At 43.0% G+C, this 22,110-nt stretch overlaps 1 protein-coding gene across 2 annotated transcripts in view; it reads left to right on the top strand.

Moving 5' to 3' along the window:
• Positions 1 to 22,110, top strand: part of nme7.S (NME/NM23 family member 7 S homeolog) — a 92,799-nt gene that overhangs the window by 69,489 nt on the left and 1,200 nt on the right. For both annotated transcript variants that reach the window (XM_018249211.2, XM_041583742.1), the window contains 2 exons: positions 7,971 to 8,072; positions 21,045 to 21,152. In XM_018249211.2, the coding sequence (XP_018104700.1) occupies positions 7,971 to 8,072; positions 21,045 to 21,152 (210 nt within the window). The remainder of the gene's footprint in view (positions 1 to 7,970; positions 8,073 to 21,044; positions 21,153 to 22,110) is intronic.

Raw genomic sequence — 22,110 nt, 5'->3', positions numbered from 1 at the left:
GCAAAGTTTGGTAAATTTTACTTACACATGGCAACAATTAGATGTTTGCGAATTAGCTGACCAGTAAATTATACATGCTGATTGGTTGATATGGGTTACTAGAATATCACATTTTGGACTGTTTATTACATCTCATTCTACCCTTTGGTTCTGTACCCAGGAGACACAAATGTGGAACACAGACAAAAAAAAATTGGTTTTGATAAATTTTTTCTACATTCAGCTTTTGTTTCTGCTCTCATAGCAACAGACCATCAGATTGATTAACACTCAAGTTGTCACGTGGCAGGGTGTATAAATCTGTACTACAGAGCAAACACATGATGCAAGTTTTTATTAGATAAACTTTAGAACTCTCAGAGCATGATTTTCAGCAGTAGAGCATAATTTAATGCAGTAAAGCATGATTTTATGCAGTTTTTATGTATATGTTGGAATGATTTGAAGTTTCAGAAACGCAGATTACATTAATTACATTTAATAATCTAATTTAATCCCTGTTGCATGCCAAAATCTACATTTCTCTTACGGCCTTGGCAGACACAGGAACCACGGGGTTAAGCTCCTTCCTCCAGAAGCCCAGGACACATACTAAGCAAAAAAGCTTAACTCCCCCACAAAGCTCTCCTGCTTAACTCCCCTGCCAAGGAGGTAGGACGGCCTCTAGGAGGTCCTACTAAAGTATTCTACGGTCAACAGTTAGCGTGTGTCAAGAGTCAGGGCCACTCCTGATCTCTAAGGTTAGCCCCCACCGCGGGATACCTCTGCTGGGGTCGGTAAGACTCATAAGATTGGACCACCAATCACGTACCTGTTTTCCATGCCACAGTGGGACAGGTGATGGCCAGACAGAGAGGCTTAGGAGGGGAAGCGATCAGAAGATCCTCTGGGGGTAAGTAGGCCGGCTGGTTGCCGAGCGCACCTCCTCCCCCTTCTCAACCCCGTGCCTGGCTTTCCTCCCCGTAGGTTGTTCTTCCAGGTTTACCATGGCGCATTTGTATGACGTCAGCGTCCGCAGGGGAATAACAGCCTCAATGGAAACCGGAAACCTTTGGCAAGACGCAGAGTTGTTATCTCGCACACACAGCGCCAGAGTCTGGTGCTCTCTCTCTATACTCTCTTCTGGTGCAGGTTGGGAGGTACGGTAGGTGGGGAGGTGGTATAGAGCTGGACAGGACTGCCGGGGAGCATGTTTCCCAGGGGAGGGAGAGCGAAGGCCTCTGCCTCTGTAACATATTTGGCATGCTCTTTATGCTCTGCAAAATTTTCTAAGGGCCAGGAGAACCCAGTGTGCGGAGCCTGCTCTGCTACAGAGGAACCATCAGTCCCTCCTGTACAATCAGACCATACAGGTCTAGGGAGCATTACCCCTACTCTGACAACTGTAGGGAATTCTGTGGGGGCTACAGCATCCCTGCCCAATCGGTTAGCCCTCCACCTTGGGCACTTCGGTTGTCCCAGTCCCTGGCTAACCTGCAGGGAATCGATATCGATAATCTATCTGCCTCCCTGGGCAGGTTTGTTAAAGCACCTGTCGGTGCAGCCCCACACTAGGAGCAGGAAGTCAGCTAGTAAAAGAAAGACGGTTCAGTGAGCATCGTCTGGGGAGTCGGCTGAGGAGGTGAGTGATACCGAATTAAGTGAGGGAGAGATTTCCTCAGCCTCATCTGAGGATCTCCCCGACCCTGACAGAGAAGTCCCCCATGATGTAGAGGGAATTATCTGGGCCATTAAGCACTCCTTAAAGCTAGAGGAGGCATCAGGATCCAAGGGTCCCTTTAAACGCCAGCGCAAGCAAAACACAGAGTTCCCTTTTCATGAGCAGCTGGGGGAGGTTATCCAACAAGAGTGGGATAATCCAGAGAAAAAGTTTCCTCCTCGCAGGTTTTCTTGCTCTTACCCCTTTGTGAAGGATCTCACAGACAAATGGGGTACGCAGCTGGCGGTTGACGCCAGCTGCGTATCCTGTCATCGGAAAACAAGTTTTTTTTCAAAACGCATCAGTTAATAGTGCTACTCCAGCAAAATTCTGCACTTTAATCCATTTCTCAAAAGAGCAAACAGATTTGTTTATATTAAATTTTGAAATCTGACATGGGGCTAGACATTTTGTCAGTTTCCCAGCTGCCCCTGGTCATGTGACTTGTGCCTGCACTTTAGGAGAGAAATGCTTTCTGGCAGGCTGTTGTTTTTCCTTCTCAATGTAACTGAATGTGTCTCAGTGGGACATGGGTTTTTACTATTGAGTGTTGTTCTTAGATCTAACATGCAGCTGTTATCTTGTGTTATCTTATGCAGCTGTTATCTGGTTACCTTCCCATTGTTCTTTTGTTTGGCTGCTGGGGGGGGGAAGGGAGGGGGTGATATCACTCCAACTTGCAGTACAGCAGTAAAGAGTGATTGAAGTTTATCAGAGCACAAGTCACATGACTCGGGGCAGCTGGGAAATTGACAATATGTCTAGCCCCATGTGAGATTTCGAAATTGAATATAATTAATCTGTTTGCTCTTTTGAGAAATGGATTTCAGCGCAAAATTCTGCTGGAGCAGCACTATTAACTGATTCATTTGGAAAAAAATGTTTTTCCCATGACAGTATCCCTTTAAGCGTGCAATGTTGTTTCCCCTGGATGACATCATCCAGGGGAGCCCAGCATCGCACGCTTACAACGCCGTCTATTACCAACTACAGCGAGCGAAAAATTGGAGCTGCAAACACCTACGGACTGACTGTCTATGCGCTAATTTTACGTGTACACATGTGAGTGCAATTTTTTTACTTGATGTTGAGCACATCTTTTTAGAACCTACGGAAGTCCAAAACATCTATAGGGGGGAACAACTATTCTTTTCAATGCCAATTACTACTCCTAAACGTCTGTGAGTATAAAATCTGTACACACAGAAGGTGCCACTGTCTTTGAAAAAAACACTGGTTAAAGGGCAAGTCCTGCAGGTGATGGATAATAGGCACGCTGCTTAAGAAATATAAGTTAACTGCACAAAAGGATGCAATTGTCGAATTAAGAAATACTATACTATATACTACTATTTTTCTATTTTTGTTTACCCTGAGCTTCTGGCGCTGGTCCATTCACACAAATATAATTATCAGCAGGGCAGTGACTGACTGGGCGCAGGAGATACTGGAGGGTCTCAGGGTTAATACTTCTCGGTCGGAATTATCCTCGCTGGCATCCCAGATTGTGGATGTGAATGCCTTCCCAGGAGATGCCCTTCTAGACTCTCTACATACAACAGCCAGAACATCACCCATGGCAGTGGCAACACGCAGAGCACTCTGGCTTAAGCACTGGACAGCCAACCTCAGCTCCAAGAAAGCTCTGACGGCCATGGCTTTTAAAGAAAAATGCCTGTTTGGTGAGGAGCTAGAGAACATGATATCCCAGGCCACAGGGGGGGAGAGCACACTATTACCTCAGCCAAGGACCCGCTCCAATACAGGACATAGACGGGGCAAGTTTTTTCGTGGCTCAGGATTCCGTTCCTCAAAAGGTTCCCCACCTCCTGCTTCAGGCCGTTCCAAGGGTAGATTCCAGCACAGGAACCGTCAGGGATGGCAGCCTCGCAGGAATCAGCAAAAGACCCCAGTGGACAAGTCCTCGTCCCAATGATGGGACAGGCCCTCATGGGCCAGACCAGGCGGTAGGGGGACGCCTGCAATGGTTCCGGGAGGTGTGGCACGACAAAGTAGCAGACGCTTGGGTTCATGAACTTGTGGCAGATGGGTACAAGATCGTGTTTCAGTCCCGACCCCCAGAACGTTTTTTCCTTTCAAGGGTTCTCCCAAGGGATCCAAAAAGGGAAGCTTTCTTCAAGCTCATTTCAGACCTACTACATGCGGGGGTTACAGTTCCTGTTCCATTGGACAAACTAAGTAGAGGGTTCTATTCAAACTTATTTATCGTGCACAAGAAGGATGGATCATTCCGCCCAGAGGGTTCTATTCAAACTTATTTATCGTGCACAAGAAGGATGGATCATTCCGCCCAGTTTTGGACTTCAAGTGCTTCAACAGGTTCATCAGGTACCGCCGGTTCCGCATGGAAACCATCCGCTCTGTGATCAGATCTCTGAACAGGGGCGAATTCCTCGCATCCTTGGACATCAAGGACACATACCTGTATGTTCCCATTTGGCCAGGCCATCACAAGTAACTGCGTTTTTCCTTTCTCCAGCGTCATTATCAGTTTGTGGCCTTTCCCTTCTTCCTGTCGTCGGCTCCTCTGGTCTTTACCAAGATCATGGCAGCCAGGACGGCAGTCCTGCGCTTGCAAGGCATATACATTACGCCATATCTAGACAATATACTGGTGAGGGCAGCATCTCTAGAGGAGACGCAGGAACATCTGGCAATTACCATCAAAACTCTGGAGGAAAAAATCCTCTCTCGTCCCGAACCAGGTCATGCTATTCCTGGGACTGATATTCAATAAAGATGCTCAAATAGTGGTGCTCCCTCGAGAGAAGAAGATGGTCTCCAGAGGAGTCCAGACGGTCAATAAATGTCTTGGAGCTTCGGGCCATTTACTTAGCACTGCGCCATTGGGAGGATCTCCTGACGGTCTCTCAGAGCGCATACAGACAGACAATGTGACCGCAGTTGCATATATAAATCACCAGAGGGGAACTCGCATCTCCGCAGCCTGGTCAGAGGCAGAAAGGATTCTGTCCTGGACGGAGACTCGAATTCCAGAAATATCCGCGGTTCACATTCCAGGAATTCAAAACTGGGAAGCCGACTACCTAAGTCGGCATCGTCTAGATCCGGGAGAGTGGGAACTCCTACCAGAGGTGTTCGACATGATCGTGCACAGGTGGGGACAACCAGAAGTCGATCTGATGGCATCTCAACACAACAAGAAGGTGTCAAGGTTCTTTGCCAGAAGCCACAAGCATCAGGAGTGGATGCGATGACTCTACCATGGCAGTTCCAATTAACGTACATCTTCCCTCCCATGCCCATGCTACCACGGGTAATAAGGAAGTTTCGGCACGAAAAGCTGAGTTTAATCGTCGTGGCCCCATATTGGCCCCAAAGAAACTGGTTCACGGACCTCATATGCCTATCCGCGGGGAACTGGTTCCATCTTCCGCGACATCCAGACTTACTTCAGCAGGGCCCAATACTATATCACAATCCAGGTCTCTTGACTTTGACGGCATGGCTGTTGAGACCGCCATCCTGAGAGACAATGATCAAGGCAAGAAAAACGTTGTCAGCCAAGGCCTACTACAGGGTGTGGAAGGCCTATGCAGCATGGTGTGAACCCAGAGGAGTACCATTCAACGAACTTGATTTATCGCATGTGCTTCTGTTTCAGCAGAAGGGTCTCGAAGGGGGCTTTAGACTGTCATCTCTAAAGGTGCAGGTCTCAGCCCTGTCAGTTCTCTTCCAGGACCAGCTGGCCTTAAAGGAGGACATTCAGACTTTTCTCCAGGGTGTGGCCCATGTAGCCCCACATTTTAAACAGCCGGCGTCGGTGTGGGATCTCAACCTAGTGTTGAGATCTCTTCAGGATTCACAATTCGAACCTCTGCGGATTGTGGACTTGCCTTCCCTGACCTGGAAGGTAGTGTTTTTGGTGGCCATTGCCTCGGCCAGAAGGGTCTCGGAGTTAGGGGCACTTTCCATGGCTCTGCCGTTCATGGTTTTTCACCCAGGCAAGGTGTTATTGCGGACCATACCCTCCTTCCTTCCCAAGGTGGTGTTGAGTTTTCATGTTAATCAGCCGATTGTGGTACCTTCCTTCTGTCTGAATCCGAGGAATGAAAAGGAGATTCGTCTTCATTCGCTGGATGCTGTCAGGGCATTGTCGACATACTGTAGCGCACCCGTAGGTGTTGGCAGTAGTCTATATGAGTCTGCTTTTCTTAACCAGGTGACACCCCAAGGCCCCAGTAACCAGGCACACAAGATGGCAGTGCAACAGGCACAACCTGACTTTATTAAACAGCTGCAGCTGTAAGAGATGATTGGTTAGAAATAAAACAATAATATGACAATTAGTATTCTGCTAACACTGTAGTAAATATGACAATTTAACAAAGACAACCCCTGTAAGACCCTTCAAACCCCGGTGTGCACACCTAAGTCCTGAAACAGTTGTGTACCGATGGGGGGGGCCCCTTACTGAGTTGAAAGAACTGGATGGGCTGCAAATCTAAATGCAGTCTAAATGAATGGCAAATTCCACCTTAGGTTGCTGCTGAACTGTGCAACTGGATTATCTCCCTGGATGTAACCACAATAAAAGAACTGGTGATGTGTCCCTTGGTAAGGGTATAGATGGTGCTCCCTCTGGTGCTGTTGTAAGTGTGCAGCAATGCTGTCTGCTCTCCTTGCACAATATGTCTCACCCTCCAATGGACTAGCAGGATAATGTCTGTTTTATAATTCCCAAAGTTCCTTAAACTGGTAGCACAAAGGGTTAATAACTTACAGTTGACAAAGAACCTTGCTTCTCTCCACACTGTGCCTTTCTCCTTATCAAGATGGCTGACTGTTGTACTCCTGGATCACAATGGTGCTGACAACAAAACTTCCTCCAGGGAACAGCAGCACACAGCTTCAAGCAGGCTGCACACTGCAGTGTTCTCCCCTTGCAGGTTAATAGCAGTCTCTCTCTCTCTCTCTGGCTGGTCACTCAGCAGGCTGGAACACAAACCCAGTCTCTAGATCTCTCAGCACATCTCTCTGTGCTGGCTGGTCTCTCCTCTTCCAGGCTCTGGTTCCTCTTCTTGTTCTGGCTGAGAGGGCAGGGCACAGACTGTCTCCTTTATCATTGGCTGGAGAAAATCCCTTCCTTCCTGCAGTCTGAAGCATTAACTAGTTCCTCTGTACTGTAGTGGAAGGCACGGGGGGGACTACATTACCCAGCAGTCTTACAGGTGCAAACATTAAGTGTGCTACAATACATAGAGAGAACAGCTTAAATTCGGAAGTAAGAATCCTTGTTGGTGATTCCCTCAGGGCCCAGGATGGGGACAGCGGTGTCCAAGGTGACGATTTTGCGACGGATCAGAGAGACGATCCGTCAGGCATACTTAGCTGCCCACAGAAGTCCCCCCTGAAAGAGTCAGAGACCATTCGACTAGGGCCCTAAGCACTTTGTGGGCATGGAGGAATGATGCTTCTGCTGACCAGCTGTGCAGAGCTGCCACATGGTCCTCTGTGCATACCTTTACAAAGTTTTTTCATTTTGATACATATTCTGCTGAAGTGAGCTTTGGCAGAAAAGTCCTGCAATCAGTTGTAGTTTTAGACTGACACAGGCACTGGTCTTCGTTTCTTGCCTCCCTCAATATGGGATTATGGGAATGCTTTGATAAGTCCCCGTGGTTCGTGTGACCCCAAGGCCGTAAGAGAAAAGGAGATTTTTAGTAGTTTACCGTTAAATCTTTTTCTCTCTAGGCACTTGGGGGACACAGGAACACCCTCCCTGAAACGTATCCCGGTTATGGGGTTTACAGGGGAAACTGTTCCCCTGGTTCTTTTGTTCTTCTAGTTTGTGTATATACATATAGTCCTTGTTATGGGCTTGTTATTGAAACTGATGGGAGGGAGTTAAGCAGTAGAGGATATAGAGGGAGAAGAAGGTGTCCAGCTTTTTTGTTTAGTATGTGTCCTGTTTCCTGGAGGGAAGAGCTTAACCCCATGGTTTCTGTGTCCCCCAAGTGCCTAGAGAGAAAGAGATTTAACGGTAAGTTCTACTAAAAATCTCCTTTTTCATTTGCAAAAACTCAGTGCTACAGCAGCATCTGCAGATCAGAAATATTTATACTGTTACACGGATAAGAACAAGCAATAATATAAAAATTTAATTTTTGATTCTATTAAAACTTGTTTATTATATTAATTTTAACTTGTTTGCTTAAATGACAATATAATATAATACATATTATATTAAATTAATTTACATTAAAGGATGTGAAATCTTGTTTCATAGGATATGATTGTGGAATTGTGTTCTGGTCCATGTATTGCTTTAGAAATACGGGATGCCGAAGCTCCAAAACGTTTCAGAGACTTCTGTGGTCCTGCTGATCCTGTAAGTGTATACAATTTTATAAGATATTTTGTATAATGCATGGCTTGGGTGGCTCCAGATCACAAAGAGGATTTCTGGATTTCAAATAGGTAAAATTCTGCATAGGCTTAAAGAAGCTAAAGGGCACCTATGGTAGGGAAATTGTTTCCCCCACTGGAGGTGCGGCGATATATAGACCTCACTCAAATTTGAAGAAACAGTACTATTTTACTAATAAAATATACTACTAGCAACTGTTCCCTCAAACTCCAGTTTGGGGAATCAATATTCTTTTACCCAAAAAACTAGGGAGCTCCAGGCTCGTTCATTATGAGCATGTGTGTGACAAACGAAAGCTGGGACCCGATGAGAGAGAGAGCTGGGACTTAGAGGCCCATTTATCAAAGGTCGAATTTCAAATTCATGAGAATTGTTCTGAATTCGAATATACTCACAATCCGACTGGGATGTTATTTAAGAAAAAATTTGATATTTGGCTAATATTCTATTGAATGGTTCCGACCCTTAAATTCTAATTGTAATTGATTTATGTTAGATTCGTACGAATCACATTTTTCGAAAATAAAAACGTGAATGTCTGGAAAGCTATTAACATCTCCAAATGGCTCAACGGACCTCTGCCATTGATTGTACATGAACTAGGCAGGTTTTAGGTGGCGAATATTTGAATTAGGACAGTTTCCATGGTCGAGGTGTGATAGATCTCACATTTGAGTTTACATTCAAATAGGGGGATAAAAATTTAAATGTGTGAATTTTGACACCCGAAAAGTTGAATTTACTATTCGGCCCTTCATAAATCTGCCCCCAAGTGTCCAAACATGGCTGCCTACATCGGGAGCTCCTTCATGGTGTGAGCGACATTGCATTTTGGGCAAAACAGTATTCCCCCAACTAGGGCTATGACAAGGAATGCATTAGAGCTTTGATGTGGTCCTCCAAAGTCCTTTGTGTATGATCTCATTGTTGTCCCGAATGGACTAGCCCATTTTGGCCCTGCATGTGGGTGGCCAAATGAGATTTAGATCTGCTCATTTGCCAGTTAAATGGTAGTGAGGCATAAAAGTAATAATAAAAAGACATTTGCTGAGATTACCCAGAGGAACATTATTGTCAGCGGTAAAGTAATATGCATGAATACATTTATAAAATTTATTCATTAAACATTTATTCAATTCAAACTAGAATGCAAATTTTAATGATTTTAATTTCATTCCTGTATCTGCCAACTGTGACAAGTCTTCACTGTCTTGTTTTTCATTTGTGGCCTGTCAAGCACAATACTTATTTGAGCTGGAGTGTTAAGGCCTAATTTACTTATCACTGAAACGCCCAATAAGGTATTTAAGGTAATACTCCAAGAAAAAGAAAGTGTTTACATAAACAGTTCCTAAAGAATCGTGTAAGGTGGAGAAAATAGTTTCCCTCTACTTATTTCCTTATCTTTCATATACAGCAGTCATGTATTGTTTTCTGGAAACAGTAGTATATAATAAGAGATAAGAGACGTAGAAGTATGGTGGCACAGTGGGGAGTGATCTGCTTTGTAATGCTGGGAAGTTTATTCACAGCTAGGTCACTGCACTATTTGTATGTTCTCTTTTTGTCTGTGTGGGTTTCCTTCCAGAAGAGCTTAAAATCTAAGGTCCCCGCGAGACCTTGGATTGTAAACTCTTCTGGGGTAGGGATTTATTTGAATGATGTATTAACGCTATAAAAATAACAGGAAATACATACATAAATAGGGCTTGTTTACTGTTTTTTTCCTAATTGGAAGACTGACCAAGGGGGTGGGAAAAAAAACAGATTGAAAAAAAAAAAATGATTGAAATCACTTGGGGGAGCCTCACATATGGGCAGCCCACAGTATATTGGTTTATGCTTGTCCTTTAAACTGCAGCACAATCCATCTATTGAACATGTTGTTCTTTGTGCCACCCTACTTGTAGTATTTCTCCATTTCCACAGCTCATTTGATCCAGTCTTTCTATCTGTGATCTTTTTATATGGATTGCATGAGAACTTAGCAGCTTGTCTGCATATTTTTTAGTGCCAAGTGGCAGAGGGTGGTTGTTAGAGTTCAGAGGGTAACATCTTAAGATCTTACATAGTTTACGATAAGTTAATGAAACTTTGTGTCCCTTTTACTGGTTTCTAAGTACACATGCGAGCTGGAATTATGGTAGATAAAAAGTGTACTGTACCTCATGACTTCCTTAGTAAATTATTTATTAACCACTGCTGAACGAAAAGTCTTCAGTCTCCTGATCAAACCAGACCTTCTCAAAGGTGCACTGCCTCATTATAATAGTAATCCTTCATTGAAGCCAAATATTTGAAACTGCAGGTATTATCTACAAGCAGAAACAGATTTAAACAAACTAAGGCAGGGGTTCCCAACCTTTTTCAGTGAGCCACATTCAATTATAAAAATAGTTGGGGAGCAACACAAGCAAGCAAAAAGTTCCTGGGGTGCCAAATAAGCTATTTGGTAGCCCTTATTTGGACTGGCCATCTCAAGGAAGCTCTTTTTGGCAGTGCACCTGGTATTTATTCAACCAAAACTTTATTCCAAGCCAGGAATTCAAAAATAAACTTCTGCTTTAAGGCCACTGGGAGCAACATCCAAGAGGTTGAAGAGCAACATGTTGTTCACGAGCCACTGGTTGGGGATCACTGAACTAAGGGAATCTCTTAATCTGTGGTCCCCGGTCTTTTTTTTCCCCATGAGCCACATTCATATGTAAGAAAATGTTAAAGACCAACACAAGCATGTAAAACATTCCTGAGGTGCCAGATATGAGCTGTGATTGGTAATTGGTAGCACCTATGTTGATTGGCAGCCTACAGGAGGCTCTTTTTGGCAATACACTTAGTTTTTATGCAACTAAAGCTTGCCTTCAAGCCAATAATTCAAAAATAAAAACCTGTTTTAAGGCCACTGGTTGGAACTGGTTGGTGAGAAACATGTTGTTTGTGCGCCACTGGTTGGGGATCACGGTTCTAAAACAAGAGTGTTGCTGTTCACCTATCTTACAAGGCTTTGGCACAAGGGCTGCTTTAATATACTGTGGTTGGTTTATCAAGTTATTACTTGCACAGGAACTGGTGGATGCTAATATTCATTTAAATGTGATCAGCTTGTAGTCAGTAGGCATAAACCTATATAGATTTGATTACCACTACAAAGCAAGTCTAGCGAAATATCTTTAAGGTTTCATTACTATTACGTAAGTATTTCATGTCAGCTAAGACATGCCATCTTGAGTCTTTCAGTGCCAGCTGGTTTTCCCCAAATGTTTGGGTGAATTGACAGGCAGTTTTCAGCATATCACTCATATCACTTGCATGCCTTGGACCCGGGCAAGGGAGAGAGTAGAAGAAGTGGAACGTTAGTAAAGTTGTCCAAGCTGTAGAGCTGGAGCTTCAAATGTAAAAACACTTGGCATGTAAAATTTCCTGGGGGTGCCAAATAAGTGCTGTGATTGGCTATTTGGTAGCCCCCTATGTGGACTAAGCCTACAAGAGGCTCTGTTTGGCAATACACCTGGTTTTTATGCAACCAAAACTTGCCTTCAACCTGGAATTCAAAAATAAGCACCTGCTTTGAGGTCACTTGGAGCGACATTCAAGGGGTTGGTGAGCAACATGTTGCAAGAGCCACTGGTTGGGGACCACTGAGCTGGAGTATGATACCACAGTGGTCCCCAACCAGTGGCTCATGAGCAACATGTTGCTCATCAACCCCTTGAATGTTGGACTCAAAGCAAGTGCTTATTTTTGAATTCCAGGCTTGGAGACAGAAAAAACAGGTGAACTGCAAAATAGAGCCTCTTGTAGGCTCCCGGTCCACATAGGGGCTACCAAATAACCAATCACAGCCCTTGTTTGACATCCCCAGGGACCTTCTTTATGCTTTATGCTAATCCCTGATTTGTTTATTTTTTTCATTTGACTGTGGCTCACGGGTAAAAAAGTTTGGGGACTCCTGGTCTACTTTAATTGCTTGGGTAGTAAAGATAGCTAGATAGAATTGGAGTGTGTCTGTTAATTGTAACTTGCATGTAAACAAGAAGCTTGCAGAAGAAAGTTTCTTTACTCTACTGGCATATTAAACAGGCAGCCCCAAAGACAGCTAAGGCAACCTCTCTATTAACCATAAATAAATAAATACTCTAATTTTGGATGACTGCTCCAAACATAGTTACATAGTTACATAGTTACATAGTTAGTTACATAGTTAAATTGGGTTGAAAAAAGACAAAGTCCATCAAGTTCAACCCCTCCAAATGAAAACCCAGCATCCATACATACACCCATCCCTAATTTTAATTACATTCTATATACCCATACCTATACTAACTATAGAGCTTAGTATCACAATAGCCTTTGATATTATGCCTGTCCAAAAAATCATCCAAGCCATTCTTAAAGGCATTAACTGAATCAGCCATCACAACATCACCCGGCAGTGCATTCCACAACCTCACTGTCCTGACTGTGAAGAACCCCCTACGTTGCTTCAAATGAAAGTTCTTTTCTTCTAGTCTAAAGGGGTGGCCTCTGGTACGGTGATCCACTTTATGGGTAAAAAGGTCCCCTGCCATTTGTCTATAATGTCCTCTAATGTACTTGTAAAGTGTAATCATGTCCCCTCGCAAGCGCCTTTTTTCCAGAGAAAACAACCCCAACCTTGACAGTCTACCCTCATAATTTAAGTCTTCCGTCCCTCTAACCAATTTAGTTGCACGTCTCTGCACTCTCTCCAGCTCATTTATATCCCTCTTAAGGACTGGAGTCCAAAACTGAACTGCATACTCCAGATGAGGCCTCACCAGGGACCTATAAAGAGGCATAATTATGTTTTCATCCCTTGAGTTAATGCCCTTTTTTATACAAGACAGAACTTTATTTGCTTTAGTAGCCACACAATGACACTGCCCAGAATTAGACAACGTGTTATCTACAAAGACCCCTAGATCCTTCTTATTTAAGGAAACTCCCAACACACTGCCATTTAGTGTATAACTTGCATTTATATTATTTTTGCCATTTTTGCTATTTTTATAGCTTCCTTGCATGATTTATTGGCCTCCTTGTACCTTATAAATGTTTCGGCTGTCCCAGCTAACTTGAAAGCCTTAAAAGCACATCTTTTCTTACCCACCTCAACACCAACGCTTCTATTGAACCAAAAAGGTTTTGCTTTGCAACGACGTTCCTTGCTTACAAGTGGAATATACTGACAAGTATATTTATTAAGCAGCATTTTAAAGACTTCCCATTTTTGTTCTGTGTTTAACCCTGTGAAAAGCATTTCCCACTTAATATGTTGCAGAGATGCCCTTATACTGTCAAAGTTTGCACGTCTGAAATTTAGTGTTTTAGTTACTCCCTTATAGAATTGCTTCTGCAACAGAATCTCAAAGGAGACCATGTTATGATCACTATTCCCTAAATGCTCACCCACACAAATGTTAGAGATGAGTTCAGTATTGTTAGTTATTACAAGGTCCAAAAGAGAGTTATTCCTAGTAGGTTCTTGAACGAGCTGGAATAAAAAGTTGTCATTCAGCATATTTACAAACCTACTAGCTTTTTCTGTTTTAGCAACCCCATAACTCCAGTCAATGTCTGGATAATTGAAGTCACCATAGCAACAACTTGACCCAGCTGTGAAGCCGCTTGTATCTGCAAGAGTAGTTTGGGCTTCATACTCGACACTTATACGAGGTGGTTTATAGCATACACCAATGATAATTATTTTTGTTACCTTTTGCCCAGTCAAAATCTCTACCCAGAGTGATTCTACACCCTCACCAGTGCCAGCTATTGTTATTTCTTTAGCGCATGGCTTTAATTAATTCAGGCTTTACATACAAACACACTAGTATACAGGTCAGATAACAAGTAAAGAACCAAAGAAGTTTCCTTTGAATATTTCAGTTATGAATGGGATCTGCCGTGTAGCTTGACGCAGCTGAGGCATGATGTCATTGATATTATCCTTTTTATTTATATATAGCAGTAACATGCTTATATATATATATATATATATATATATATATATATATATATATATATATATATATATATATATATATATATATATAATTTTTAAACAAACAGCTGAAATGCCGCTCCTCACATTTCTTATTGAGTGCACGTGGCCCAGCACTCTCAATATATAACCCCCTGAAAAAATATTCTTGCACAACTGAACTGTAACTTTCTTAAAAAAGACACTTTTAGTTACAAAGTTTGTACAAAGCATTCATAAGCTGACGCGCCCCGTCAAGGCAGTGTCCATGCGTCAGTCCTATCCTAAGTGAAAAAAATAAAGCGTTATCTTTGGGGGGAGACAGACCATACCTGCTTTTCTCTTTATATAGCATGATCTCTTCCAAAGACACCATTAGGCTGGGGTTAAGAGAGCGAGCATTTAAGGAGAGAGACATTTTTTTTTCCACTTAGGATAGGACTGACGCATGGACACTATGGGGCAAATTCACTAAGATTCATAGTTGCGCCAGCGTCCGCTTCGTCGCATTTTGCCAGGCGTACTTTCACCAGCGCTACGCAAAATCACTAAAATCTGAAGTTGCGCTCAGGGGAAGCGTAAGGTTGCGAAGTTGCACTAACATTAATTCAAATACAAAAGGGGGGGTTGTGGGAGCACCCGCATTGCTAAGTAAAAATATATAGAAGTATAAGGGAAGTGCTACTGGCATAACCAAATGGGTCAGTGCACATTTCCTGGGCCCCTGTCTAAGTAATTCATTAGATATGCAAATGCATGTGTTCACAAAGACAGGGGTTTTTAGTTACAAAGTTATGATCATAAAGTTGAAAAGCCACCATACCACGTCAAGGTAAACCCCATATGGCGGTCCCTAACTTGTTTACCTACCAGTCATAATATTGAGGATCCTGTGTCTCTCTGCATAATAGCATTAGTAAAGTAAAAAGTAAAAGTCTGCTGAACATTGGTTTCTGTCTGAGGGCTAAATCCGTCCCTGCTGCTGAATTGCAGCTTTTAAGAGAGAGTGATTGCCCAAACCAACACCCATTTTTAAAAAAAAGTGTATTAATATGGTGCGGTTAAAAGCATAGGGCCACCATTAATTGATAGGGGTATGGGGGGTGCTACAAGTTAATTCGCAAAGCGAAGTTACGCTAGCGATGCTTAATTTGCATACGGCGCCAAATTGAAGTTACAATGGAGGTATATGTAGCATCACTACACAAGCCTGGGAAACCTTCAAAACAGCAAATAAAATTTTTATTTTGCCCTACACATGTGCCCACTGTATAGTTAAGTTGCCATGAGTTAGGAAATGTAGGGGGGAAGGAGGGTAGCCCCAAAAAAAATTTCGATCTTTTTCAGCCTATCACCCATAAAAAAAAGAAAAAATGCCAGCGTTTTTTGGGACTTAGAAAAATGTTTAACTTTTTTTTGAAGCAATCCCTACCTACTCTATTGTACTTCGCCTGGTCTGAGGTGGCGAAGGAAGTCTGGCGTAAAAGGTAGCGTTCAGAAAAATGCGAGCGTCAGTGAATTTGCGTAGTTACGTCCGTTGCGCAAATTCGCCAGGCGTAAGGGTGCGAAGTAACACTAGCGAATTTACGCCAGTGTCCGTGCGATATGCTAGTGAATTAACGCTAGCATTAGGCGCTTCGTCCTTTAGTGAATTTGCCCCTCTATATCTCTCTCTCTCTCTCTCTCTATATATATATATATCTCCATCATCTACATGTTTATGTAGAGAGTTCTCATCATTCATATCAGTGGAATTTGCAATCTAAGGTCCCTATGGCATGGAATGGGAGTGCTATCAGGTGCCAATTAACCTGCATGTTTGTTTATAACAATATAGTAGTAGGATTTGGTTATGGCTATTAGATGGTGGTGATATATTGGGCCTAGTGAAAATAATTCAAATGAGCAGTTCTTTGCATTTAGGAGAAACCTTTAATTAAGTGAAGCCTTCACTATGATTATATATGAAAATATTGTTTACTTAAAGGAGAAGGAAAGGTTAAAACTGAGTTATCAGAAAGGTCCATCTAAATATACCAGTAAACCCCCAAATAAGTGCTGCTCTGAGTCCCCTGTCAAAAGAAACACTGCATTTCTTTCCTTCTATTGTGTACACATGGGCTTCTGTATCAGACTTCCTGCCTTCATCTTAAACCTCATTGCCCTGGGCAAGAGCATGCTCAGTTTGCTCCTCTTCCCCTCCCCTCCCTTCTCTGCTGTAATCTGAGCCCAGAGCAGGGAGAGATTCAGGCAGGAAGTGATGTCACACCACATTAATACTGCAGCTCCTATCCTAAACAAACAGAGAGTTTCTAAAGCTTTTTACTCAGGTATGGTTAAACATTCTACAGAATAAATATAGCATTCTAGCTTGCACTATTGCAGCTAATCTATTGGCAATAAAATGCCTCTGTAGCTTTCCTTCTCCTTTAAAGGGGTGTGCTACTTTAAGTTAACTTTTAGTATGTTATAGAATGGTTAATTCTAAGCAACTTTAAAAAATTGGCCTTCGTTTTTTTTTAATTATTTCCTGCTGCCTTCTGATTCAACTGAGGTCATTCTAAAAAAACAAATGCTCTGTAAGGTTACACAGGTATTGTTATTGCTACTTTTTATTACTCATTTTTCTATTCAGACTCTCTCCTATTCATATTCCAGTCGCTTATTCAAATCAATGCATGGTTGCTAGGTTAAGTTGGACTCTAGCAAACAGATTGCTGAAACTGGAGATCTGCTAAATAATAAGATACATAACTCAACAAATAATAAAAATAAAAACCAACTGCAGATTGTCTCAGAATATCACTCTCTACATCATACTAAAAGTTAATTTAAAGGTGAACAACCTATTTAATAAGGAATATATGAAGGACTTTCAAGCAAATTAATCCTATAATCCAGGGGTCCTCAAACTTTTTAAGCAGAGGGCCAGTTCACGGTTCCTCAGACTGTTGGGGGGCCGGACTATAGTTTAAAAAAAAAATGAACAATCAGCGCCCCCCCCCGTTCTGTAGGACCATTTACCACCTAATCACTTACAGTTTTTTTTTAATAAAGAAACCTTACAACACATTAATGAATTAAACTTTTCTTTTATATAAATATGTAATGTTAACAAACAAAAATAAAATACACTAAAAAAATATCATAAAAACCAAAACAGTAGGATAATTTTATCCTGTTAAACAAAGTGCAAATACTAGAATATCCACAACATTTTACTTTTAACACAACTACTAAGAGAAAAGTGCAATCCATCAATTATCCATGCAAGCAGCAGCCAAGATATTCTGCCTGTGCCAACAGCACACAAAATCTGTACCTGTGCCAGCCAGCAGCACCTAAAATATTGCCCCCAATATGTACCTGTGCCAGCCAGCAGCACCCAAAATATTGCCCCCAATCTGTACATGTGCCAGCCAGCAGCACCCAAAATATTGCCCCCAATCTGTACCTGTGCCAGCCAGCAGCACCCAAAATATTGCCCCCAATCTGTACATGTGCCAGCCAGCAGCACCCAAAATATTGCCCCCAATCTGTACATGTGCCAGCCAGCAGCACCCAAAATAATGCCCCCAATCTGTACATGTGCCAGCCAGCAGCACCCAAAATATTGCTCCCAATATTTACCTGTGCCAGCCAGCAGCACCCAAAATATTGCCCCCAATCTTTACATGTGCCAGCCAGCAGCACCCCTGAAAATATTGCCCCCAATATGTACCTGTGGCAGCCAGCAGCACCCAAAATATTGCCTCCAATATGTACATGTGCCAGCCAGCAGCACCCAAAATATTGCCCCCAATATGTACCTGTGCCAGCCAGCAGCACCCAAAATATCGCCCCAATATGTACCTGTGCCAGCCAGCAGCACCCAAAATATTGCCCCCAATATGTACATGTGCCAGCCAGCAGCACCCAAAATATTTCCCCCCCCCCAAATCTGCACCTGTTGTGCCAAAAAAATTCATTGCCCCCAACCCCCCCAAATCTGTACCTGTTGTGCCAAAAAAATTCATTGCCCCCAGCCCCCCCAAATCTGTACCTGTTGTGCCAAAAAAATTCATTGCCCCCCCAAATCTGTACCTGTTGCGCCAAAAAAATTCATTGCCCCCCCAGCCCCCCCAAATCTGTACCTGTTGTGCCAAAAAAATTCATTGCCCCCAGCCCCCCCCCAAATCTGTACCTGTTGTGACAAAAAAAAATGCATTTCCACCCCCCAGCCCCCCCCCCCAAGTCTGTACCTGTTGTTGTGTGTCCAATATCAGCAGCAGTTCAGTCGCCACTCACCAGGCACAGGCAGCCACCCACAGTTTTTCAGGAGCCAGGAGGAGGAGACTTGTTGTCAGACGAGTCAGAGGCGCCTCATGCAAGAACGCCGGCCGCACCCATACGACGCGCCAGGGCCCAGGCCACACTACACAGGCGCACAGGTCCCTGCTGACGTCACCGCGCACGCCAGCGCGGCGGCGCGCCTCTCTTTATGCCGGCGCATCATTGGATGGATGCGCAAGTCGCTGGGCCGGTTTGCTGCTGCCCTGCTGCCTCTAGACGGATCCAGCCAGCAGGACAAGTAGAGACTGCCTGGCTGGGTCTTGGAAGTCGGAAGCAGAGCGGAACTCTGCAGGGGGCCTGGGGCAGCCGCACAAAGTTTAAAATTTAGAGAAAAATAAAAATAAAAAAAAGATTTCCTTTTGTATATTGCGCCCCCCAATTGCCAGCGTGGGCGGGGGCCGGGTAAATGACATTGGAGGGCTGTATCTGGCCCGCGGGCCGTAGTTTGAGGACCCCTGCTATAATCTGTCATTAATGAAATTAATATGGAACATCCAACAAGTCGTGTATTTATTCTATATAACTGGTTAATGCGGTAGACATGTTATTTTGTGTGTTGTGAGGGCAAAACTCAGAATTCAAAGTCAGACACCATATGTATTCCATAATCATGAGAACAGAGAACCAGAATACAACGCCTTGCATAAAAGAATGTGCGGTTTTAACAATCAGAACAGCTTTAAACCTAGTTAATGAATCAGAGATTAACTCAGTGGAATGTTGAACACGCTGAATGGAAAATCCTCTGCCAAAAATCTGTGTATGCTGTTGAATTTCTGCTCAAACCCACAGGGACCTTCGTCAGTAGTGAAACTTTGAGCAAAATAAATCTTTGGATAACGGAGTGCCATTATTCCTCATTGTTTATGTTGTTTCTCAGCTCAGGCACCCAGGTAAAAGAACTGTTTATGGTGTGCACTTTACATATCTCTCTCGCCAGCATTTGTTTTATGCATTAGAGATCCATTGGTTGAGAGTCACATCAGTGTATGGATGTGCCCTTTGTCTGATCTGATTGACTCAGACGGAGGCATTTTAAATCAGCCCATGTGTGGACACCTTAAGGGTCTCCCCACGCGAGCAGATTCGGGGAGATTAGTCGCCCCAGTGACAAATCTCCTCTTCTTCGGGCTACAATCTCCCCGATCTTGTTTTCCGAAGTCGCCCGAAGTTGACTCATGAGGAAACTTCGGAAAACGAATTGCAGGGGGAAGGCAGTTCGGGGAGATTGTCGCCCCGAAGAAGAGGAGATTTGTCGGGGACTAATCTCCCCGAATCTGCCGTGTGGCCAGACCCTAACTCTGGGCTCTAAATCTCTGAGATAATAGCTGTTAATGTAATCCCACTCTGCCTCCCTGTCCTTGCTGGAATAATGATCACTGTAAGATTAGCTCCTTCCCTGCTGTGCCTGAAGCATCCGGAAAAAACAAAACATGCTCATCAACCCCTTGGATGTTGCTCTCAGTGGCCCCAAATCAGGTGTTTCTTTTTGAGTTCCTGGCTTGGTTGCATTAAAACCAGGTGTTCTAACAACAAGAGCCTTATAAAGGCTCAGTCCACATAGGGGCTAGCAAATAGCCAATCATGTCCTTTATTTGGTACCCTCAGGGACTACTTTCATACGCCACTACTTTTTACATTTAAACGTGGCTCACAGGTAAGGTTGGGGATCCCTGCACTTGAGGGCAGGAAAATGTTATAACAATTCCAGATTGCTTCTTGTTATGCTAGTTTAGGAGCAGGTGCAAGTTGCACACATGAATGATTGGCATGCTAATCCCCCCCCTAAAGTGACTCAAGAATGACCCCTGCCAACCCAGCTGCAAAACTCTATCTATTTAAAGCAGGGGCACATATAGATACACTTTTAGAGCGACTAACTGGTGGCACTGGGGGTGCACAATGGATTGGGTGTGTTAGAATGAGCCTGGGGTTTTATTCTCCTTTAGGTACAACAATTTTCACCATTATTTTGTACCACTTCAAACTTTGAAGAAAAAGTTGTACAAAAAGTAGAACAAATTTTCACTTCACTGTTACACAGCTTAAATGCACCTAATTTTATAATTATTAGTATTAGAATATTAGTTATTTGAAACTTCCAATATAAGCAGCTGCAAACTGTGTGAATGGTCTTATATACAGTATGAAGACATTCTTAATTGTTGTAGGTTACTTATAGTTCATTCCAATGGAAAACACTCTAGTATCTAAAGGTTACCATTTTTGTTATAAATAAAGGCATTGGCTACTCTGGGTTTTCCGAGAAAACTAGACTGTTTGGCACACTCAGGTATACAATCACGGTTACGATTTCCAAGAAAAGTAGCAGTGATCTAAATACCATAAAGGTTTTCTAAAAAGGACCTATTTTTCAAGATATTTAGGGAAATATTCATAAAGACCGCTTATTATTCATTTTAAAGGTATAATTTTTGTACTCTAACATTATTTTGTCTGTGTAAATGGATTACCTGGTAATCTACAGTTAAAAATTACAGTATAAGGACACAAATGTAACCTAACGGACTACAGACAACTTCTAGTGATATAAGAACAACAAATGACATATTCAAACTTATTTTTTAAAATCTCAATAGGAAATAGCTCGCCATTTGCGTCCTAGAACTCTTCGTGCTTGCTTTGGAAAAAACAAAATTAAGAATGCAGTCCATTGTACTGACTTACCAGAAGATGCTCTGCTTGAGGTAAGATATAGAATAGTGTTGTTTTTAATGTAAAAACATTAGGGATGCACTGAATCCACTATTTGGGATTCGGCCGAATCCCCGGTGAAAGATTTGGCCGAATACCAAACCGAATCCTAATTTGCATATGCAAATTAGGGGCAGGAAAGGAAAAAGTGGAAACAATTCTTATTTTGTGACAAGTCACGCGATTTCCCTACCGCCCCCTAATTTACATATGCAAATTAGGATTCGGATTTGACCGAATCTGAATACTGCTGAAAAAGGCTAAATCCCGAACCGAATTCTGGATTCGGTGCATCCCTAAAAAAAAAACAAAAAAAAAAACACGGTTATGCCCAAATAAAACATTAGCATGACAACTTCCAACTTTTCACATTTTAAAGTTGGCAAGACAACTCCAGTCCACCCAGCTGTGTCTGTGGGTTGGTTCTCAGAGTGGGGCACCTCTACTAAAAATTAACAGTTAAGAGGTGTGGCAAGATGGCGGCTTGAACACGTAACTTTTAGGGGGATTAGTCAATGGTGAGCAGGCAGCATAGGAGAAAGGAGCATAAAGACAGGGACCCACAGCTTCTTTTCTTATTTTCCAACTTTTCAACACACACCGTCAATAATGCACAGACACAGGGGTGACCATTTTCAGGATACAAAACATAAATCATAAAAATAAAACCTAGCCCACTGGGCACTACCTTCACACGTTGAAGCAGTCCCTGACTAGACTGGGCCCCTTGTGGACTACCAGCAAACAAAAACAATTGTTGTGGCTCACCCCTGTACTCAGTCTTTGAGTGAGCTTCTTAGCCTCCTGGCTTTTCCTCAATGTCCCACACAGACAACAAATCTGGCTCTTAGTCACAGCCACGGGCTCCCTCTGCTTCATGCAGGATCAGGCGGCACTCCCAGCTCCTCTGGGAGTTCCTAACACAGCCAGGTCTCCTACCTGCTGTGCCCT

This window comes from Xenopus laevis, chromosome 2S, assembly GCF_017654675.1.
Source record: "Xenopus laevis strain J_2021 chromosome 2S, Xenopus_laevis_v10.1, whole genome shotgun sequence".
In the NCBI taxonomy this organism is placed as follows: domain Eukaryota; kingdom Metazoa; phylum Chordata; class Amphibia; order Anura; family Pipidae; genus Xenopus; species Xenopus laevis.
This window is presented reverse-complemented; position numbering and strand designations above follow the sequence as displayed.